Source organism: Pseudorca crassidens, chromosome 19 (assembly GCF_039906515.1).
Source record: "Pseudorca crassidens isolate mPseCra1 chromosome 19, mPseCra1.hap1, whole genome shotgun sequence".
NCBI lineage: Eukaryota > Metazoa > Chordata > Mammalia > Artiodactyla > Delphinidae > Pseudorca > Pseudorca crassidens.
The window spans coordinates 6,536,760-6,560,750 of NC_090314.1; the positions used below are offsets into that span (position 1 = coordinate 6,536,760).

At 43.9% G+C, this 23,991-nt stretch overlaps 1 protein-coding gene across 1 annotated transcript in view; it reads right to left on the bottom strand.

The window, feature by feature from the left end:
- COX10 (cytochrome c oxidase assembly factor heme A:farnesyltransferase COX10) overlaps positions 1 to 23,991 on the bottom strand; it is a 110,415-nt gene that overhangs the window by 25,629 nt on the left and 60,795 nt on the right. Inside the window, exon 5 of the mRNA XM_067715749.1 lies at positions 9,491 to 9,561. Coding sequence (XP_067571850.1) covers positions 9,491 to 9,561 — 71 coding nt within the window. The remainder of the gene's footprint in view (positions 1 to 9,490; positions 9,562 to 23,991) is intronic.

Here is a 23,991-nt window from a genome sequence, read left to right on the forward strand (position 1 = left end):
AAAGCAGCCCTGGAGGCGTGGCCTTGTGCTCTGTGCCCTGAATCCGCGCCCCAGCCCCGCTTAACTGCCCCCACAAGCCTTGCCCTTGGCCCAGGGCACTGGACCAGAACTCGGGCCAGCAAGTCTTCTCACACTGGGCCTGGGAACTGGGACAGAGGACTCGGCTGGAAGACCTGGGGGCCAAGGCTGAGGGTTCCATGTTTATGATGAGTCAGTTTAAGTGGAATTGGGACCTGAAGACCCAATAGGCAGAGAGGAATGAGGTGGAAGCGCAGAGAGCAGCAGCCTCGACACGGGGGTGGGAGGGGTGAGGGGTGCCATGCTTTCCGGAAGTCTGGCTGTAAAAAGAGAAGAAAAACCAGATGGAGGGGCTGATTTAACACTCATCTCTGTGGCGGAAGGACCACTTGTCCAAATATTAAGTCAGAAGGAAAGGCCCTGATGGGGCAGAGGGCCTGGGAGGCCCAGGGAGCCTCTAGGCCAGGCACCCACGCTCTGCAGCTGCCCTCTAGGGCTGGAGCTTGGGGCCCAGAAGGCAGAAACGGGGCCCCAGCCGCCAAAAACAAGTGTTAGATGCTGACAACGAAAACCTGTGCAAAAGCACCTGGTCTCATCCTCCTCAGAAGAAACGAGGGCTGTCTCAGGAGGAACTACTGAGGACATTCACTTTAACCACTCATCATCTGCCCTCCCCTCGGCCACCCGAGAACTACGAAATCCGTTTTATCCAATTAGGACCAATGTTGCAAGTAAATACAGAGCTTCATCACACAGAGGGCGTTCAAGGACACTGGATACGCGTGTGACATGTAAGTGGCAGGCAGGCAGGAAGTTACTGGTGAGAATACAAAACAGCAGAAAAACGGGGGGCCCAGAGGTCTCAAATTCCTTCTTGGTTTTGCCTCGCTCAACCCCAAGTCATCCAGGCTCCCAGAGCCGTGGTCCCCTGGGCGGTGCTGCGGCTGTGCTGACAGCCTCAGGGGCACAGATGCAGGGGTGTGGCCCACAGTTAACAGAGGTCAAGTCTGCAGGGAAGAGCCAGTCCTGGAGGTAAGACAGCGCCATCTGACCCCTGCAGCCCCTCTCCAGACGTTCTCAGAGGCAGACGCTGAGCTCTTTACCAAACGCACCGAGACTCCGCGACCAGCGGTGTGCGTAAGGCATGCACCTAAGTGACGTGGGGACAACATACTCAAGTTCACCAAGTGGCCCCCGAGCCATTAAAGACTCTGATACGTAATTCCACCATAAAGGCCCCGGAGCTGGAGTAGAAAGCAGAAAGCCATGGGGTCAAGTGTTTCCACAGGAAACAGAAGCTGCAAAGGATGTCGCCAGCAACCACCTGCAATTACTGTGAGCCCCAGTGCCCGCTAGACGAGACCACCGGAGTAACCCATAACTGGGTCCCTGAAAGAGTTAAGATGAATTCAAACATGCCATCTAAATATAAAAATGCCTTTTCTTTCCACTAGTGAAAAAGACATAAGAAGCAGTCCCAAATGGTTGACACTTCTTTTTTTCAACTGTAAAAATTTTAGACACACAGAATTGGTATTTTATGTAGGTAACCAACAGATAATTAAAAGTGCTGTCCTCTGTATCCTCCTTGGGAAAATGAAGTAAATAATAATGCAATTTCATAGATTTTTATGGTCATCAAATGGCATTTTAGCTGTAAAGATTTTTTTCCTTTGATCCTCAAAAAATTAGAGAAAACTTCTATAGCCTAAGATGTAAGGGGTGTATTTTTACTGTAATTGACTTTCAAAAATAGCCAATTATCTTACTATGCCTTGTTTATTTTATTTTTTTTAATATTTATTTTTGGCTGCGTTGGGTCTTTGTTGCTGCGTGCGGACTTTCTTTAGTTGCAGCGAGCGGGGGCTACTCTTCATTGCGGTGCGCGGGCTTCTCATTGCAGTGGCTTCTCTTGCTGCGGAGCACGGGCTCTAAGCACCCGTGTTTCAGTGGTTGTGGCACGTGGGCTCAGTAGTTGTGGCTCGCGGGCTTAGTTGCTCCGCGGCATGTGGGATCTTCCCGGACCAGGGCTCGAACCCGTGTCCCCTGCATTGGCAGGCGGATTCTTACACTGCACCACCAGGGAAGTCCTGCCTTGTTTATTAAATACGTATTCAGTGTCACGTTCTCCAATATCTGAACCAACAGAGACAAACTGCAGCTCAGCAAGAAGAAAGGCAACAGCATGAAGCCTGGCGAGCGACACCTTGGGAGGACTGGGTGCATTTCCCTTTCTTGAGACACAACTGAGCTGCAGTTCATTCAGCCTGTGTCGGTCAGCCCTAAGGTGGAAATATATTCTACTCAAAATCATCCTTCATGACCCGCCGAGGTCAACCAAAAAGTACATGCAAGCTTATATATGTACAAATCTGGAAAATAATGACTAAGTCCACTGAAGTTTGAGAAGCGCTGAGTTAAATTAAAAGAGAGAAGAAAAGAAAAGTCTATATTTAGGTGGCTGGGTGCTCAGAGCATCTGCCTTTGAGACGACTCTCGGCAGAGGGGAGGTGGAGAACTCTACAGGGTTCTGCTTCCCTGTAGGGCGTATGCCCTTCTGTCTTAACGTCGACTGAAAAGGCATGGATTTCTGCTGTGGTCGTGAGGCTGTGAGGCCACACCTTCTCTGGGGGTTGTGTCCTAATGGCTGCTTTGCTTCTCTACCTTATAATGAATCTGTGGTACTGGCACAGAGGGCTGCAGAATTTAAGAAAAGTGAGAGGTCGAGAGCAGACGGGTTACAGCTCAGGGAAGGGGTGTTAAGATCTCAGACCTCTTTGCCTGGCCTGGTCTCACTGGGGGTGGGTCTGCGGGGCAGCTCAAGCTGTCACCCCAGAAGTGCAACTCCTAGAGTTGGTTTTTGTCTATTGACCTTGTATCTTGTGCACTTCCTAAATTCACTTAACTAGTTCTAGCAGCTTTTTTGTCAATTCCTCTGAATTTTCCAGGTAAACAATCGTATTTGTCTGTTTCATTTCTTCCTTCCCAACAGGGATGACCTCTGTTTCCTCCTGCCTTGCGGACCAGTGAGTCAGGAGCTCCAGAACAACGTGGACAGCGCTCCACTTCCTCCAGGAGGCCCTCACAGCTCAGCCGGCAGGCACATTTGCCTCGCCCTCCTCCCCAGCTTTCCTTCCCTACTATTCTCCTCCAGGAACCCTTCACACTAAGCCCAGCTACCAAAGTCAAGTTGTCCTCCAAGGTCCGCAAGCTCCCTCTAACCTTCGGCCTCACTTTCTCTCATTAATTCTCCACTCCCGTCCTTCTCGTCACCTGATGTCACATGTCATTCACTCCTCGGTGTCTGTACTTCCCTCGCCTGGAGGTCATTTCCACTTCTCTAACGTCTATCTGTCCGTCCACCCACCTACCCATCCCTCATTCAGCACCAAGAGATCTGCCACTGCCACACGTGATGGCGAGCAAGAATGCTCCATGACGTCTGGGGTTTTTGTCTGTTCTGTTGTCTGCTGTGTCACAGCATTAAAAATCATGCCTGGTGCATATTAGGCCCTCAGGATATTCGTGTTATATAAATAATCCTATGCAGTGGACATAAACAGATGGAAGACTCAGTCTTCGTCTTGGAAGAGCTCACAACATGGTAGTGGAAGACGCCCAAGGACAGGTGTGTAGTGTGCTGAGTGGTGCAGTGGCAGACACAAGCACAAAGAACAAGAAAGCCACCAAGACCAAAGCCCAGCACCCCGTTACTGGAGTGTGGACAGAGCGATCCGTCCGGGGGCAGCCCTGCTTGGCTGAAGACCTACCCGGGCATGGAAGGGCAAGGCTAGCACAGCTGGCAGGGCTCAGAGAAAGCAGGGCATTTTGGTGGAAAACGCAGCAATTCCACTTAGTGACAATACAACATAAAAGCGTGAATAAAAAGGAGAACAGAGGGATGTGGCTGGAAGGACTAGAAAGGACCAGACTCTGAAAGGCCTTGTATGACATAGTAAAGAATTTAAAACACATTTTTTCCCCAAATATGTTTGGAAGACCCCAAAAAGTTTTAAGCCAGACACGAGTGTGATGCTTATCTGCCAGCTGAGTGGAAGATGGATGGAGAGGGGGTGAGCGAGAAAGCAGAGATGGCGGCTGGGGCACTGCTGTAATCACCCCACAAAACGGAGGATGGTCAAAGGGCAGACGCCAGGGTGATCCAGGTGGTGGAAAAGACACAATATGTTGAAGAGTCAGATGAAGGGGATAAGAGAAAGAGAAAGTCTAGAATGAGTTCCAGGTGCCTGACTTTAGAATGTAAATTAACAAGCATAGAAGGAAAAAGACAGACTTGGGAGAGAAAATGATGAGCTTACGGAATGTGAGATGCCGCAGGGCACCCAGAAGAGAATTTCAAAGGGTCCAGGCTCGGAAGAGGAGTCTGGGCTGTGGGCACAGCAGTGTGGAGGGCAGCACCTCAGGGGAGGAGCGAGATGGGAAGAGGACCAGTGACAGGGCGCAGACGGGGGAGGGAGGGGCAGAAAGGAGAGCCGGAGGCCCCATGTCTACTCACCCTTTGGTCCTCAGCTCCAAGACCCCACTCCCTGATGGTCGCCCTGACCTCCTCGGTCTGGGTCAGGTTCTCGGTGCTCCCACCTCCCCTGGGCACCCCCCAGCACAGGTTCTACCGCTACCCCTCCAGTGTCTGGCGTGGGGTCTGTCTGGTTGGCAGGTGTATTCAAAAATTACATTTGTTGAGTGAGCTGTACCTTGGACAGCACTTAGGGTCCTCATGCTTGTGTGCCCCGCTCTCTCCAATGGGATTCCACAAATGGAGCCCATGTCATTTGCCTCTTCGTCACTCTAGCAACCAGCACATCCTCTAAGGGATGACATCCTCCATAAATGCGTCCTGATAATGACAGGATGAACGAAGCATTCACTAACCTGCCACTGGCTGGACCAACTTAACCGTGAAAATGGAAACATGCACTTTCATCTTCTGAGTTCCCTTATCTGCCAAGTGTTTTGCTTCCTTTCCCCCATCCCTTGAAACGAATCTGAATTTCTTTTTTATGTTATTGCCTGATAAGTATGAAAATATTTGTATTTCAAAGCAGATCTGGAAAAAGATGAAAGTTCTGCAAACAACTCTACGTTCCTCTGGAGTGTCAAACCCACTCCCCAACAATGCACTTCAGTTTACATGGTTTTATCGATCTTACGTTGTCCCCCCAACAACGCTATGAGATGAACAAGGTAGGAGATACGATCTCACCCTGCATGTGAGGAAGTGGTGGTGTGGGAAGAGCCATTCACTGACTTGCCCAGGCTCAGTGAGTGAGATAATGTTTTTCCTAGACTGCAATGACCACACGAAGAAGATCTGAAGACTGAGATGTTTTCTATTACATACAGTTTTTAAAGATTGCTAATTCACTTTTTCCGATCATCAAGTTAAAATTGGATTATACCAAATCTGCCTTTTTTCTGAAAAGCTGAATGAGTCTTTAAATTTTATAGCGCTTTACAATTTTCAAAAGTTTCACACAGATGTTTTCATTATTTCCTAACGCTATGGGATTATATGACCTTCTTGATAAGAACGTCAGCTCCTCTGACGTCTACCTTCACTCTTGCCTTTGAGTCTGCAGATTCAACCTCCTCAGTGGGTTTCCTCACCAGCAAGGTGAGTTCTCGGGAATGTTCTTTGTCTGAGAATGAAAGGGAGCTCTAAGCCCAAGTCCCCCCCGCACAGCGATGACCAGAGCCATGACAGTCTGGCCAGGAATGTCCAAACAAGTCAGCTGACCTTATTTATCTTTTCCAATTTATAAGACATAAAGATATTGAGAGTCAATGAATAAAAAGCTATTTAAAGGGGTCAGTATGACAATGCCTACCCGCAATGCCTCCTCTCTTCTGATTTAGGTACATCGTACTTTCCATTTATGCTCTTTCTTCTCTTCAAGGCAAAATAAACAATTGGAATTTGTATGAAACAGCCTTAAAAGTAAGGGAATTCTGTGAACATCACAATTGTCACCGTCACTCCCTTCATGTAGGTGGCATTTGGTCAACACTCAAGCTGGACACTGTTGACAGGGAGAGTGGACACCTCCCACAATTCTGCTGGGACAACGGGTATAAAGCAGGCCCGTCCTGGGTAAGCTGGGAGAACGGGCCCCTTGACTTCAGCCCACATGACGGTCACACTTGTGGCAGAGTGCTGTCCCCGAGCATCTCTGGTCATGGCCCTCACCTGGGACACACTCACACAGGCAGCTCCTCTCTTCTTTCTTTTTACCATGTCGGTTTAACCCTGGGTCAGGCTGAAGGGTCAGTGAGTCCATTCCCCTCCCCGCTCGTGTCGAGGCCACGCATGCACTCCACGTGGGTCCCAATGGGAGCTGGTGTTTGGTGTCCTGTCTCTGGCTTGTACCCAGCGATGCCTTTGAAATCCATGATTTGCCGCCGCTACAGAAGTCACTGAGGCCGCTCCTCTAATATCATCCAAGTGCCCCTTCTTTCTTACTTTTTAAGAACTAAGAGGCAGAAGATTGGTCTCCCTGGAGTGGTGTTTTCTTCTCATGGACAGAGAGACTTTTACAGAGAGTTATGTGCAGCTGTTAGGAACTCAGGGTGTGGAGTCAAGTGGCCGAGGCCAAATTTATTCATCGTACTTGGATCCCCAGTTTTCTCACGTGAGTACTGGGAAGAATTTAAAAGCATCTACCTGGGCTTCCCTGGTGGCACAGTGGTTGGGGGTCCGCCTGCCGATGCAGGGGACGCGGGTTCGTGCCCCGGTCCGGGAAGATCCCACATGCCGCGGAGCGGCTGGGCCCATGAGCCATGGCCGCTGAGCCTGCGTGTCCGGAGCCTGTGCTCCGCAGTGGGAGAGGCCACAACAGTGAGAGGCCCGTGTACCACACACAAAAAAAAGCATCTACCTCACAGTGCTATAGTGAGACTTAAATATAAATAACGCGTATAATGCTTTTCATTATGATGTAAGTGTGGTTTCACCAGGAAATGTAGAATGACATTTACAGTTCAACCTTATTAACTATGTGAATTTGATATGCTTTTCTTGCGATCTTACCATTTATCCCCATTCTATTTTCTGTAACCCCAACTTTCTTTACATATTTCTCTACTTTACTAATAGTCTTATGAAGCCTCTAACCCTTTCTGGAATAAAGAATAAAATAAGTAAGCAAGAAGGCACTATTTCCTCTGCCAGCTCCGAACCCTCCCTGTCGTGTTTTTCTAGAAGGGAAGCCATCTAGGAGCGCAGAGAAGGCAGCCAGGCACATGCAAACTGCACCGACGGTGCACACAAGTGAAGAGCTCCTTCAGGGAGCTCCCCCAGGTCCTCGAGAGCTCTCAGAATGACCAGTGCAGGCATGTCCTTCTTTCCTTCAGGATTGCTATATTACTTTAACTCCCTAGAATAGAATTTAGTTCACTTAAACAAAAATTTTCAAAAAAATCTGCAATCACTTGAAAAAGATAATGAAAATAAACGTCTACACTATGTCCGTCAAATGGATACAACCAAGCTATGGACAAAGGCTGTCATCAGCAAAAGACCTTTAAGGATTTCTTCCCCAGATTCACTTCACCGCTGCCCGTCAACAATGACAGGGATCACACTTTACCTGCCAAACTGTGACTAAGTCTACAAGGTTGTGCAGATTCATACAGGCCCAGATCAAATGGGACAGTAAACACCAAAAGAGAATTTCAGAGCAAACTGGCTAGGCTTTGGACTTAAGGCCCAATAGCCGTTATGAATGGGAGAGCCACCAAAGCTGAGAGATAAATGTCAATGGTCGTCTACAAGACTTTCTGCTATACCCCTATGGCCACTCATTTATAAAATATCTGTGTAGAAGAAAATGATTTACTGAATTATAGTAAACACTAAATGGCAAGATATTAAGTCTTCAGTTTTAAAACTATGATTCTCAATGCAAGATTTTGCCACAGACTCGTAACAGCTCCTTGTACCTATTTAATAAAATACATCCTAGCTAGAAAAATAAGTCTGAGTCTAGATTTTTCAGGCCTATAATTTGCCCTCTAGAAGAGCAATTACGGTTTATTATCATAAATGAGATTCTGCCTCGGTCATCTTGCAAACAAAAGATAAGTTCCAAGTCTATCAAGACTAATAAACTCGTACTGTAGCCTCTTCCTTTAACGCCAGGGCACTGCCAACACCAGCCACCAATGCCGTGATGCTCCTCCCTCCTGGATGTACTGAGACTGTGCTTTCCTGGGCGCGAGGAAATGAGCACGCTGGGCGAAGTAAGACAGGCTACTAGAAGAATGACGGCCTTTATCTGATGACCATGCCACGCCTAATGGCTGTTTGCTGGGCTTATCCCGTTTCCCTTGGTCCTAAAGGAGTATGAGTTCACTGAGGAAGAAAGCCTGGACAGAAATTCCAAACAAGTAGGAAGGCACCCGTGATTTCAGCGGTGGCAGGAGCATCGTTTAGCTTTTGAGATGGGTTACGGGGCTTACATGTGCCCTCTAAAACGACTTTACTCAAGTCAAAGTGCTTCTGACACTTTCTAAACGTAAAGACAGCAGACAGCTGCATCAGATCTCACAAAGGGAAATAAAGGATCAGTCAGGTATGAGGTTTCTGTTCTTAGGTGTTTTCATCTGGATCTACTGCCCTTTTCAATATTTAGATTCATTTAAGAACTGGATGGCTGAAAGCAGCAAATACTAAAAATTACGTTTACACAGACATCTGACTGCATCTGAACTTGCTTCCTTTATTGTTTTGCTTGATATGTATGATTATTTGATCCACGGTGTTACGCCAATGAATCTGAAGCTCCGTGAGGGCTCCGCCGGGACAGGTGGACAGGGGTTTCTCTGACTTAGAACAGTCATGCAGTATGAACCACTGGTCCTTTCTATTCTTCTCACCTGTGCTGGCTATTAGACTTTAAAAAATATTTTAAAATGCCGGTTTCGAGGCCTCCAGGAAGTAAAATGTTTAATTATTAACCGTTAGTGGTATTAAAATATTTATATGCCTTTTAGTTCTACTTAGTTGAATCTGGTGGAGAGGAGAGTAAAGGACGCAGTGCTTTACTTGGGGTCTAACGGTGCTCTCAGCTCATCTGAAAACATAAGCATTCAGACATAGCTTGATGCTGAGACCCTGTATGGACCTGTCTGAAATCACCTGTGTTAATGGAATGTTTTTACCTTTAGCCACTACGAGCAAAACAAGCCCACGTCTCAAAACCGAGTCTAATAAGGGAAACTATCGCGTCAGTTATTCCCACAGCAAAACTGCCCATCTCAGATCCATTCTGAGCTCTGAGCCCTGCATTCTGGTTAGAGTTGGAGAGCACTACATATCCCCCTCCCCGTATGTCCCTTTGCGGGTGGGGTGTTCTTTTCACTTTACAACTCAAGGCAAAATACCGGGAAATGATTCAGGATGGACAAGCAAATGAATGTTCTGTAACATGGAGGGGACTGACATTCATGATTTTACCTGATCTGTCCACGAACCAGAGGTCTGTTCTTTGTCCTATTCATGTTTGAATCAAATGGAACCTCAAAAAACTGCAAAAAGATTGAAAACAAAACAAAATATTAAATACAGTGTGAAACAATTATTCTCTCCTGCTTTAATGCTACAGTTTTTTTTCCACAGTAAATTTCATTTTAATTTTGATACTACAAACTCATACTCTTGGTACTCTTTAGAGAAAAATTCTCTGGGAGAGACACATTTCAAAAAATATATGCACTAATTATCAGGAACATGCACAGTTCTACTTTTACCCGCTTTGAAAACCACGTGTTAAACACACAGTTGCATTCCTCAAAGCCAATGTTTCAGCTTTAGAGCATTAGTGCTGTCCACAATTTCAGAACTTTTCACACATCCCAAAGCCTGTGAATTAACCAAGCACCAGATGACACAGGAAATGGGCTACTAGAGCCAAGGCCAGGTCTGAAGGGAATAAGATGCCAGATGAAACCATACACAAGTGAGGAGCTTACACTGAGACTAAGGCCACATGCCCCTCTGCCTGGGACAGCTCTCCTGTACACCTGAGACCAGGGTGTCACACCTGGCACTGTCTTATGAACACAGCAAAGTGCCCGGGGGATGGAGACTTAGGTGGCTTCTAGGTCTGAGGCTGCAGGAAATACTTAGTGTCTGGAGCCTTAAGAGTTTCCTCAGCAGCAAATGAGAACAGTTGCTCTCACCTACCGACGTCGGGCAGTGTGTGACGACACTGCTGCCATGCAGGCCGAGAGCTGCCGCTTCTCCCCCACACCTGCACCCGCCCACAAGACTCCCAGCCCCTCACAAACCCGACCCTTCCTTCAAGACTAAGGTCCGGTTTAATTGAAGCCTGAACCTCTGACCTGATGTGATCCCCTCCTCCTTTCAATCCCCATGGCACCTGCCTGAACCACTTGGAAATGTGGCTGCACCTGAGGTGAAATCGAAATGCTGCAAATACAACAATCACTTGTCAAGAATTACAGAATTTAAAAGGTGATAAGCCTGTTTCTGATTTCACATGATAGCACTGTCACTCTAGTCGGTAAATGAAAATACAGACTGTCCATTTTTTGGTTCAATCTTTTTTTTTTAACTTTACTGAGGTCCACTTGATATACAATAAACTGCATGTATTTAAAATGTATGATTTGGTTAAGTTTTGACATCTGTACACACCCCTGAAGCTATCACCATATGAAGACACCGCACGCATCCATCTTCCCAAAAGCTCGGTCATGCCCCCTTGCAGTCCCTCTCCCCCACCCTCCTGTCCACACCTCATCCTTAGGCAGACACGGAACTACTCTGTGCCCCTATAGACTATTTGCATTTTCTAGACTTTTACGTAAATGGAATCAAATAATATGCCCTCTCTTTGTCTGGATTTTTTTTCACGTGGCATAATTATTTTGAGATTCATCCTATCACTGAGTGTGTCAATAGGTCATTCCTTTTTACTGTTAATATTCCATGACATGGTAATACCACAATCTGTACATCCATTCACTTGTTGCATATTTGGGTTGTTTCCGGGTTTTACCTATTACGAAAAAGCTGCGATGAACGTCTGTGTATAAGTCGCTGCATGAACACATGCTTTTATTTCTCATAGGTAAACACACTGGAGTGAGTCATCGAGGAGATGCATGTTGAAACTACTCAGGAAACTGTTCCACGAGGTGGATTGCCACGTTACCTTCCTGCCCCCAGAGTATAAGAGGTCCAGTCCAGAGCCTCCAAGAACTAAGCTTTGGGTCATCTCTTGTGGCAAGGAACTACAGCCGTCCAAGGACAAAGGGCACGCGGACTGGCCAGCAGAACAAGGTAGTTATAAACACCAGCTACAACCCTACGACCAGTTGCAGAAACAAGGAATGTAATAGTTCTGAGTATTTTCTCCTTGTTTTGCTATAAATATGTTTGTATATATAAACCACATTTTTTATTTGTCTCCCATTCTCCTACCACTGAATATATGCTAATAGTATTTACTCTCATGCCTCAGTATTGAAGTTACACAGGATCAGTTGGAAGAGAAGTGAACATTCCCCCAGAGATGAATAAAGGGACTTTACCTCCTCTTTCAGGGAGTGGATCAGTGAACTGTTGGTTGTAAGGAGAATTTCATCATGTTCAGTGTACACACAACTTTTTGCTATCGCCTTATCTGGAAGTACGACTGAAGGGTGTATCCAAGCGCCAGGCCGACAACGACGAGCTGTGATGGGTCTGTGCTGCGTTGATTTAGCTCACCGGGAACCATGCTGCCCGGAACGCCCTCTCCCCACAGCTGTAGCTTAGGGGCAGCCACGGAAGCACACATGAGATCTGGAAGGTGGGAATGCAGGAGCGGCCATGTTTACACTTGCAAAACTGGTGTGAGGTCTGGCTTTACTGCGGCTCACACGTGGCAGCTGGGATCCGTTGGCTCACCTTGCTGGCCTGGAGCGGCACGGGGCCCGCAGCTGCCCCCCGAGCTTGTCCACGTCTCGTGATCCTGGGCCAAGTCTGTGTGCTGTTCCATGGTCAAGTGCATGCTCTCCTGCAGGTCAACCTGCATCATCAAAGGTGCAGGCTTGGAAGCAGCAGGAAACAGACACGTGGTCCAGTCTTTTCTCATGCACTTCTGCTCCTCCTTGTGGATTCCGGGTCACTCCTGCTCTCCTCTGCTTTCCTCAGGCCTGGCACCAGGTACAGGGGCAAGAGGCTTACAGGACTGCAACACATCCATGGTCCCACCAGGCCTAATCCCTTATATCTCTCAAGTGGTTCCGACATCCTGATCAAACCTTAACTGATACAGGCCTCTTCTCTAATACTTTCAACAGGGCTGCTGTTTAAAAGTAGTTACCTGTCCAGTATGACCATCTTATGATCTCAATGACAGGCTTCCTGAGATATGTGAATATCCCATCCTTAACGTTAAAGGGAACTACGCAAATAGGCACTCAATAAATAATTTATTAAATAAACCATCACTGCAAGTTAAGTATATTTGTAGACTGAATTACATGTTGAAACGATTTACAATTTATAAGTGTTAAAAATTCTTTGAATGTGTTCAAGTTACACATAATTAAAATGTTCCGTCTGTCACCTTCCCTCCCTTCCCCAATATTCAAACACATTCTATAAGTATTTGACTTATTAATTTAATTTCACAGGACTAATGAGGATTCCAATTACAAATCATGTTATTTAAATGCTGGTAAGGTGTTATCCAATATAACACAGAAACTCTTGTATAAATAACTATCTTGGCAGTTCTCAAGTCTGTGCGCGCACACACACACACACTTAGTTCAGGAATTCTAATGAATGGTTTCATCCGGATGAAAAAAGATGTTATATTTTCTCTGTTTCTGGCAAGTCAGCCATCCAAAGATGGGAACTGAGGTCTAGAACACAGCAACTGAACTGCAGGGTGCCAAAACTTGGCAGTAGCTTCTGACTCCCACGAACGCTCAAATTTATCAGGACAAGCGACATCTGGGTAGAAATACCACGCTGACCAAGACTTCTGGTTCATTCCAGCGAGGGCTAGACAATTCCTCCAAGCACATTATGCTGCTTTACGCTGTTTTTCATGCGTTTCCTATAATGCCTTTCAGTGAGGCTCACTGCTTTGGTTTAGCTATTGAAACCACATTCCCAAAACGTAAAGTGGCGGTGATACAGATGAGAAATTTAAACACTTTAGAACATATAGCTGGCTTGATAATCTACTCACATTTTTCCCCTGTGCTTTGCAATTTTTTCATAATGTTATTATCATTTCAGTTGGCTCCAACTACGTCCGAAGCAGAGAAGTAAAACTGCTACAACTTGTGTTGAAAATAAAATACAAATGTTGTCTTACCAACCCTTAGAACACACTGTTTGGCCCGCCTTTTCATATACCCTCGCTGCTTCGAATAACACCCCCAGTGATACGCTTCGGTGAGCACACTTGGACAGCCGCTCAACCCAGGCCTGTCCTCTCGGGCCCTTCCTTTAGAAGGCTCTAGTCATTAGGTCTCAAATGGCCATGTCACCCAGTACTTTACCCCACGCCTGGACACAGTGACTGGTTTACTGAGTGGTATCGGATTCAAACAGAGTCTTTCCTTGGGATTTTACAAACCAAAAGCCCAGGAAGGTATGTCCTCCCTTCTCTTGGGTTGCCTGTGGCCACGGAGCAGGAGAAACGGAAGTGGAGGAGAGGCCCAACACTGATTCCTTGGGTCAAGTTACCTCCAAGGCTCCACCTCTGCCCTTTCCAGTTGAAGCCAACACCATATGGGTCCGGGCCTCTTAGTTCCAACGTCCCAATACAGGAAAGGCTGTAAGAACTTCAAACATCAGAGCAGTGCATTGCCCAGGAGTGAATAATACTTGCTTTTCCTTCAGCAAACAACTTATTTTCTGTCTATGTTCATTTCCAAAAGAAGTTTTTCTCTCAGTCTCTTTCCCTCATAAAAATCCGTCGTTCTTCTGGAATTTTTTTCATTTAAAATTTCCCCTTTAATCCTGGCTCCCCACCCCACCAGCCTCCACTGGTGACACTCCTCCTAGTTTCTTGCCCCCCAGCTATCATATGAGCTGTTACATGAGTCAGGCTCTTGGGGCTGCAAATGGTAGAAACACAACCCAAACAGCTCAAAGCAAAAATGGGGTTTAATTTCTTACTACAGGGCTGTGCCTGCTTTTAGGAATTACTGGGTCCAGTGCCAAATGTGCTGTCATGATTCTGGCTCTTTCCACCTCTCGCATCTACCCCGAGTACTCCTGCATGCAGGCGCCTTCCAGGAAGCAGGCAAAATGGCACGGGCAGCCCTAGACTCTCATCCTCCTGGTGACCCTAGCAGAAAGTTTATTGCCTGATACCTCCAGAAGAAAAGTCCAGAGCCACCATGGCCATGAATCCTCACAGCTAGGTGATGATGCGACTAGCCTGTGACCACAGGGAGGGTGCAGGTGGAGAGACACAGTGATACTGTATCGCCCTCAAATCGTGAGTGTTATTTTCTCGATAGGAAAGGACAATTCTATTACCAGAAGAAAATGGGAAGATGTTAGGCAGACGGATGCAGTGAAATTATTCTAACTCACTGTAAAGCTAACGGCCCCAAATCATTTCATCTCACGTCATACCTATAAAATAACTTGCCTACGTTACTCCTAGTTTAAGTATCTGAAAGGCATTAATCATTATAAACATAGTAAATAATTTATATTAATCTTTGTCTCATAATCAGTTTGGGGATCAATAGTTCTGTGTATTTAACAGAGTAGTAAATGGATTACTTTTTCCTCCTTGTAATCACATGAAGATATGGGTCACTATTACACCAACGGGTAAATATTTGTTCGATTCCTAATATCAGATTTGTGCTTTTCTATTATACCATGCTTTTATATTAGTAGATAATTATTATTACTCCAGAGAGATGCTGCTCAGATATAAAATATACTTATTAGCCCTTCTAACAGATAACAACATACTTACCACACTACTGAATTTTGTAAGCTAAAATGACACAGACACCAAAAGCAGGTCGAAATATAACTTGGCCCTAGTGATGAACTTCCTATTCCTATTTTGATTAATTACACGCTATGCAAAAAGTAGATGTGTTCTAGAGATGTCTGCAAGTCAGGCTCAGGAAATACTGACTTTGATAACGAGGTGCAACTTTTTCTTCCCCTATGCTAAATAATGGGGGCAACGTTCTTCTAAAGACTCAAAGGGAAAACAAACGTGTGAACCCTGTCGGAGTTTGTTTTTCCATCCATCTTCTCAAAGCTGTCAACAAGTGTTTGTCATTCCAGTATGGCTCACAGCCTCCCAGGTCCAAGATAATGTCTCAATCGGTCTCAGACCAAGTTAAAAGGGATGTTAACAAAAATAAATAAATAAAGCACCGGGAGAGGCACCTTATCCAGCAGGGTTCCACATACCATTACTTTCAGCTTACAAATCAGTTAAGATACGCGGTCAGTCATGGCTCTTTGGTTGTTACCAGTGTTCCACAGCCATACCAAGAATAAACAAATTAAGTGAGACTCGCTGTTCCCATTGATTTTTCCCCACGAGGTATTTTAAATAAGGTGTGTGTGTGCTCAACGTGGTGCTGGGGTAATGTTCTCCTCCAAACATGCTACTCAGGCTGTCGCTCATTAAGCTGTATTTTAAGGCTTCGCCCTAAAAGGTCACCCAGCACTTATCAGGGGCCTGAAGTACCATATCCTATAAGTAAAAGAAAACTCAGAAAGTTGCACTGGTTTTGACGAGCTTCAGAAATGGTGTTATAGGTCACCCTTTCTCCTGCCAGAGGGAACTCAATTTGTAACACTGCTTTCTGAAAAGAGATGGAAGGAAAACATAGCAAAATATTTACAAGATCTGGGTAGAGAGATGTGGGGTGAGTATTCTTTTTGTATTTTATAATTGTCTATAAAGACCATGTATGTTCTACTTAGGAAAAAGAAAAAGTAATAAAAATTTTTACCTAAATGATACAAATATAAAATCTGGACAGACCTTCGTTAGGTTAACTAATAAAGAATAACTAAACTTATCTAGTAGAAAGCCAATATCAATGGAGCCTTAGTCAATTAGAATCCTTTTTTTCCCCCAGAAAGAATCACAGGATAAAATGTTGATCCTAAATATTTCTCAAGGACACCCATTTCCCTCCATCCCTGGTGCCACTCCTTTAACTCAGGCGACCATTTTATTTTGCCTAGATTACAGCGACTCCCCACACTTCCTATCTGCATTATTGATTACCCCTATCAATTTCTCACACAGCAGCAAACACGATCTTTTCAGGTACAGACCTGATCATGTTAGTTCCCAGCCTAAAACTCTTCATGGCTACCCGCTGCCCAGGGAATAAAGTCCAGGCACTCACGTGGCACAGAAAGCCCTTCACAGAAGCTCCGGCCCCTTTACCTCCCGGGGCCTCATCTTCTCTCGCCCCTGACTGCTCCCCTCTAAGGGTCAGAACCTCCTGTCAGGTCCGCAGGGACCCTTCGCGGTAGCCGTGCCGCATCCATCATTAGCACAGAGCTGACTCACTGGTCTGCCCTACATTCTGCTTCTCGTGTGTGCCTCGGCAGTGGAGCTCTGCCCGAACAACCGCCGACAGGACAAGAGGGTTCACTTCAAGTTCAGAGTCACCAGTGTCAAAGGGGGCTCGTACCACTCCCTGGTGAGCCCCCTGGACCTCTCTAGCCCACTGGCTCTGCTCCCCTTCACGGGAGGGTGGGGGGCGAGTTCAATCTGGTCCGCTCTCAACCGATGGGTGCAGCCTCCTCCTTCCCTCCACCTGGGCTGGCGACCCTGTTCCCTCCCACCTCCTATGAAACCTAGTCCATCAGGCACCCCTTTTCTCCACAGCATGGTGTCTTTTAGCTGGATCTTTCCCACTCCCACCTCAACATGCTTAGTTTTCCCCCAAGCCCACACGTCTCCCCGTGTCGTCAGCGGACTTGAGCACAAGGTTAGCATTTGGAAAAGAGAGGACGTGGTCTCTGCTCCTACCGCACATGAAGTTTGGGCCCCTCATCTTAGCCAGCACGGTCAACAGCAGGAGGTGTCCGGGGCGAGGCTAAGAATCCTCCAGAGATCTCGCAACAAGCTCCAAGGGATTTCTATTCTGACAGCTGCCAAGGACCATAATTCCATCTTTGCAAAAATCATTTTTAAAACAGGTAATTCTGAAGGCCAGTTTTGAAGAACAATAAGGAAATGCATTAAAGTCCACTAAAGGCGACTAATATGAACAGACTATTTAGATTTCGAATTTTTTTTTTAAACCCAACTTTTTAAAACTTGGGTCTCACAGATTAAAGGAACTTTTCCTCAACTAGTGCTACTTCATCCTAATCTAATGGGGACAAAAGACTAGCAAATTAATAAAGTCTTGCGGATTCCTCCACAACTATAAAAAAACAGGCATGCTTACTGAAACCATTAATGGTGATAAACTATCAATAATATGACAAGTCTGACCTCTGAAACAGTTCCCTAAAATACTACAAAGAGCTTAAATGCCACCATTAAAAAAAAAAATAGAACATGAACATTTTAAAAGGCAAGAAATAAGTAAAATCACCTTTATCTGGGATCCATGGCAGAACGAAACGATACTCGAAAAGAAAAGGTTATATACCACAAGGTGAGCAGTAAAACTGGCAAATCTACAGAGATTCAGCTGCTGCTCTGATACACATCTGGTCCCATCGGGGCGGGGGTGGGAGCTACAGAAATCATTAAGCCATCGGAGATGTTCCAAACAAAGAAACTGTAAAATTCTTAACTATAAAGCAAAGGAAACACACTTAATCCCTCAGGGGTTGCAGTATGTATTTCAACTGGGTGATCCCCTCCCTCGTGAGGACACGTCGATACACCAAAACCTGGAGTAACACAAAACCTCCCGTCTGCATGTGGCCCGGAGCCAGCCTGCGCCGGCACCCCGGCCCCTGTTGGTTTAATCGTCGCGTTACTCTACACACCCAGGAGGGGGCGGCAGAGAGGAGGAGGCTGGGGGAATCGGGGGAAAAATGTGTCTCACTCATTCTGCCGATCAGAGAATAAATACCTTAAAAATATAGTTACGCAGGCCTTCTGTAAATGTTCAATAACGTGTTGGAAGATTAACACATTTCTTCTAAGATTACGGTTTATTTTTGAACTTCAGATCCTATACGGCTGCAAAGGGAAATGATTCGTCTTCTGAGGAGACACCAACTACCTACTTACTTACTGTTATCTTAAGCAAAGTGACTCGAAACCGCTCTTTAATGACCCCATTCCCTTCTGTCTCCGAGATTCTGTGATGGGGGTACAATTATAGTGCATTTTAACTTTAGTAAAATTTTTCTGCTGCCTATTTTCCCCTACAATCCTCAGTCTCTTACTGATTACCTAAAATTATTTTTAAATAACCTTTTGAAAGTCTTCGTGCTGAAAGCAGGTATATTACAAAATGAGCTTCTTTAGGAACTTAAGTGAAAAAGAAAAAAACTGGAATGGTGAATAAAAACAATGACTATTACATCAAAACAATAAATAAATAATAATGGAAATAATACTTGAATCAAAAAATAAAATAGCACATAAAATATACTGGGGCATTTTCAAAGGCTTAAGAAGGGAACACAGGTGTTATATAAGTAGTCATTAAGTGGAATACTTCCGACAGCCTTTTATAATTGTTTCTGTTCCTGTATTCCCACTGCTTTCCTTTCAACCTGATTACTGGACATGCCTTGATTCTGTGTCTGATATATTCAGAATATGTATCTGAGCATAGACTTGGGCCTACAGAGAAGGACCTACAGTTCCTTCACTGAAACACAGGAAACGGTGGAAAATTCTTTTGGTAGGGCAAGACATATGTCATGGGCAAGGGAAGGATACTGGGAAATTTCCCAGAACTGAGAAAAGTTTAAGTATATAACTTCTTTCCTGAGAAGCCAAACAAAAACCTGTGCCATGTTATAAGCATGGTTACCGTGTTCTGAGAGTGTAACACGTGCATTGACCACCTTACAGAACGATGCCGAAGTAACACAGTGGTTGATCCACGGAAGAAAAGCTTTCCATCCACACACACAATATTTTCAGTCTTCCTGTTAAAAGCAAACCGGGAAGAAATGTTTCCTTTTCTAAGATATGTGGATAAAAATTCCAAATTACTTGGAGTTTCTAGGAGAGGAAAGATATAATAGGGTTCTGACGTTCACTGTGAGTTTTTCAATGGGAACTTTTTTAAAGTTTTAAATTTAATTAATTAAAAATGGCATAAAGAGAACTTAAATATTTCTAACTTTTCTGTCAAATATCAATATAATCCCAGAAAACAGGCAAACATTTAAAAATGCCTATGAATTACAGTAAGTGATATGTGACTGTGAACTTATTAGTATGATCATGCAGCTTAGGTGAATGGCTAAGCTATTTATTTGGTCATCAAATCCCAATACTTAAAGAATTGCAACCGATTACATCTCCACGTAGTTTCTGTCAGCATCACAGTTTTTTGCCTCAGAGGCAATTCTTAGAATATATACGATTTTCTGTGTTTGCACAACTATCCGTGTAAAGTAGCAATCTAGTTTTCTAATAAATATGAGTTAAACGGACAGCATTAATGTCTTAATGAAATACTTCCACACAGAAAAGGTTCTAATTTTAACGACCACCTTTCTTAACCAGTTTTAATTTATTTTTTTTAATTTTAATTTTTTTGGCTGCGCCTCACGGCTTGCAGGATCTCAGTTCCCCGACCAGGGATCAAACCCGAGCCCCCAGCAGTGGAAGCCCGGTGTCCTAACCACTGGACCGCCAGGGAATTCCCCTCCAGTTTCCTTTTAAATACACTAATGGGAGGGCAGGCTTTCAAAGAGATGCAAGTACTCCCTTTCTTACTGTTGGTGACAGGAGACAGTGAAAGCAGCAGAAGGAAGCCTCCACACTGAGGATGGGTAAAAAAGCAAATGAGGAGCTGGCACCAGGTTAAACTCTAAATGGTACCCAGAGTCAGATTTTACGGACAAAACATGTAAGAACTTACTTGAGTGCACGTCTAATCAGAGATTTTACTTTAGAAATACCAAGTGGACCACCGTTCTCCTATATTTAAAAAAAGCCTTCCAGGGGCTTCCCTGGTGATGCAGTGGTTGAGAGTCCGCCTGCCGATGCAGGGGACACGGGTTCGTGCCCCGGTCTGGGAAGATCCCACATGCCGCGGAGCGGCTGGGCCCGTGAGCCATGGCCGCTGAGCCTGCGCGTCCGGAGCCTGTGCTCCGCAACGGGAGAGGCCACAACAGTGAGAGGCCCGCGTACCGCAAAAAAAAAAAAAAAGCCTTCCAGATCATGTACTAGTCTCTCTTCTGTGAAGCAGAGAAACCCTGAATTTATGTGCCAGGAAAACAGTAAGTAACTACCACTCCCACAAGCAGCCATAGCAGACAGAAAGGCAAACAGACTTATAATTAAATCTGTAATGATGAAAAACAATGTTGCGTAATGAATGTCTTTATAAAAACACAGTCGGCCAAACTACCTAACCATTAAGACATTTATTTCAGTTTATCCGTTGACAGTGACTTTTATTCCATAACGAGACGTGACTAAAATACTTCTCATTCTTTAAAAGACAGTCTTTACAGGTATAATACAAATTAATAAGACAAGTCACACTGGGAAGAGGGGTTTGGGACTTTGTCAACTGATCTTTAACAGATAAATTAGCACTATAACTTATAATTAGGCTTAAAAATCCCAGACAATATCCACATATGAATTCTTGAAAGAATATATGAGGAACAGCAATAAAGCAGAGTCTAGTTTATACTAGTATAATTTTTCAAAATGACAGCTCTTATAATTAAATATATTTGAGAGCATATGTACCTTAAAATATATAAATGAGAATATAGACCTCATTTTATTTATCATAATGTGATGACTTAAAAATTAATTCTATTAAAAGTTTTTTTAAAAAGAAAACTACCACCACAAATCAAGATTTTGAAAGCTAATGCAACCAAGAAATCAGATGTAACATTGCAATTAAATGAACAGGCTCGCTGAAGATTTACTGACCACATATTACATGATATTTAATAATCTAAATTTTGTATTGCTTCATAACAAGTCAATGAGATTACTATTAAGGATATAAAATGCCTGAAATTAACAAAAACAGGAATATGAAAATAAGAATATATTATTTCAATATCATTTACAAAAGAAAACATTCTTATGAAGGGCAGTAAGGAACTCTAAATTTAATGAGCTTAGTTTGTTTCTAATAAATTCCACTTCTGGAACTACATATCAAGGAAATGATATAGAAGTATAGGAGAAAACTACATGATAAAAATTTAAAACGTCTGCTGCAGGGTTGCTTTTAACAGATAAACACTGGAAGAGCACTGAAGGAACGGTTACAATGTGGTAAGACACCTTAATGGAACATCAGGCAGTCATTAAAGATGATAATTAAGACTAATAATCTGGGAAAATGCTTCAAACACTAATAATATAGTTTATAGTTTATAATTTGTTCAGAGTGGTGGGTCTATGGATTTTTGCTCTCTTTTTCAATTTTGTTTTATTATAATAATGAGAAAAATAATAAGCACAAGGAGTAAATTAAACAGATAGATGTGGCTACATTTAAAGAAAGATTTGCAGATGTTCTGGGAGTATTTTTAAAAATTAAATGTTACATTACATTTTCCAAACCACATTAAATCTTTTAGGTTTTCCAAAACACATTAGAAATGTAAAAGTTTCATCACAAACGCTTTTGAAGGTTAGTTTGAGGGAGAAAGGCCCTTATAAACATGGCAGGTCAAGCAGACTTAAGAGAAGAGGCTTCTTTTAGAAAAGGTTTCTTCACTTTTAAGAAGTCCTCAAACCTATATTTTCCATAGCTTTATTTGTTTATTCATGGCTGTAGCTCGCTAAGGCCATATTTCTCAGAAGTTTTGTTTTAATTTTACTATTATAGCATACTCTGATTTGCTCAAGAATTTACAGACATTTATTAGTCCAGCAAGCTTAGGACTACCAGCTGAAACCATTTCTGATACTAAATATTGGAGGTGACAGAGGGTTTCTTCCACGTAGAAGGCCTCAAGTGTGCACATCTGTAGTTTTTCCACTTTGAGGTGTGATGCTGATGAACAAAATATCTAAGTTTGCAATCACTATGCAATTTTGTTTTACTGCTAAAAAATCCACTGACTTAGACATTACAAAAATATAAAGCTAGGTTATTTCATTTGAAACTGTCTTATGAAACCTTAAATAATAAAATTGTAAAACCTTTTATTTTGATCAGCTTTTTACTTGAAAGACAGTGCACATTCTCAGCTATGGATTTAGTAATGAAGGAAATATATTTCCCATGAGGTGACCAGCAAATCTGCTATGCATAAAATAATTGATGGATTCTGGCTAATATTGTGAGGGTTCATTCAAATGTTAGCTTCTCACAATAACCAGTCACAACGTGAAGCAGGTGAAAATCTATAGTTAGTTTCATGACTAAATGAATGTAACGGACAAGCAAACACAGAAGAGCAATGGGAAAATGCCTTCTTAATACTGATGAGGCTACAGCAATGCACTGACTTATTCTGAACAAATCAGGAATAAGTACCGCTATTAGCTATTACTCACCGAGGGTTTACTATTCCCACGCCTGGGCTCAGTGTTTTGTGTATTAAGCCTTATCTCCTGTAGGTAGGTATTACCATTATCTTCATTTGAAAGTCGAGATAACTGAAACCCAGACAAGTAATTAACCAGGGTCATAAGGCTTGGATTTGAACCTGGGCTGCCTGAGTCCCTGTGCTCAATCATGGCCCTACACGCCACCCGGCACAGGAGGCTTGAGCGTGAGACACGGCTGGGATGAGGATGCTCTGAGGGGCTGCGAGATGGAGACCCTGGCCCCAGATCACAGCCCAGCTCGGGAGGTAAGATACTTAATTTATAAAATAATGAGGCAGCATGATAAGATTCACAGAGATGCAGACGATAACTGCCCAAAATAAGGTTCAGGGGTATAATAATATAAAGAATATGTTTCGGGGCTTCCCCAGTGGCGCAGTGGTTGAGAGTCCGCCTGCCGATGCAGGGGACACGGGTTTGTGCCCTGGCCGCGGAGTGGCTGGGCCCATGAGCCATGGCCGCTGAGCCTGCGCGTCCGGAACCTGTGCTCCGCAACGGGAGAGGCCACAGCAGTGAGAGGCCCGCGTACCGCAATAATAATAATATGTTTCAAATGATTTTATTCTTTTCCAAAAGAACCACTGACATGCTTAACTGCAGTGGAAACACAAAGTATTGGACACAATTCCAATATCCAACAATATGGGCTTAGTTAATGTAAATTTTGCTTTATTTGTATAATGGCATAATATACAAAATGTTTAAAGCCTTTTAAAAGCAAATGATATTGAGTGACTTGGGAAGTTCATGATTCGGTACTAAGAGAAAAAAATAAAATTATGACATGCCATATACAGTATAGTGCCTATCTGTGTATGTGTATTGAAAAAGATCGGACAAGAGCTATAAACCAATATATTATAACTGAGGGATGCTATTCCCTCTCTAAGGAAATTTTATTCATGAGTGTCCCTTTAATGATCATCACTGTATGAAATATTTGAAAGAATACTTCAAGAACATTTTGGTATTAAAGAGCTCTGATAACAATCACAAAACTAGTTGTAAATCTGCATGGAGAAAAACAACATAGAAATATAAGCAATTTGTCTAAGGCATGCCGATGAATCTCGATATAAACTGCATTTGACAACTGAAAATAGCAGTGATTTCCCAATACCGAATTGAAGAGATACCCACTCCACCCCAGCTCCCGGAATGTCAGGACTCAAATCCCTCTGTCCTTTTGACATCCCAGAGAGTGTCCTTTCCAGTCTATCTTAATGCTGTT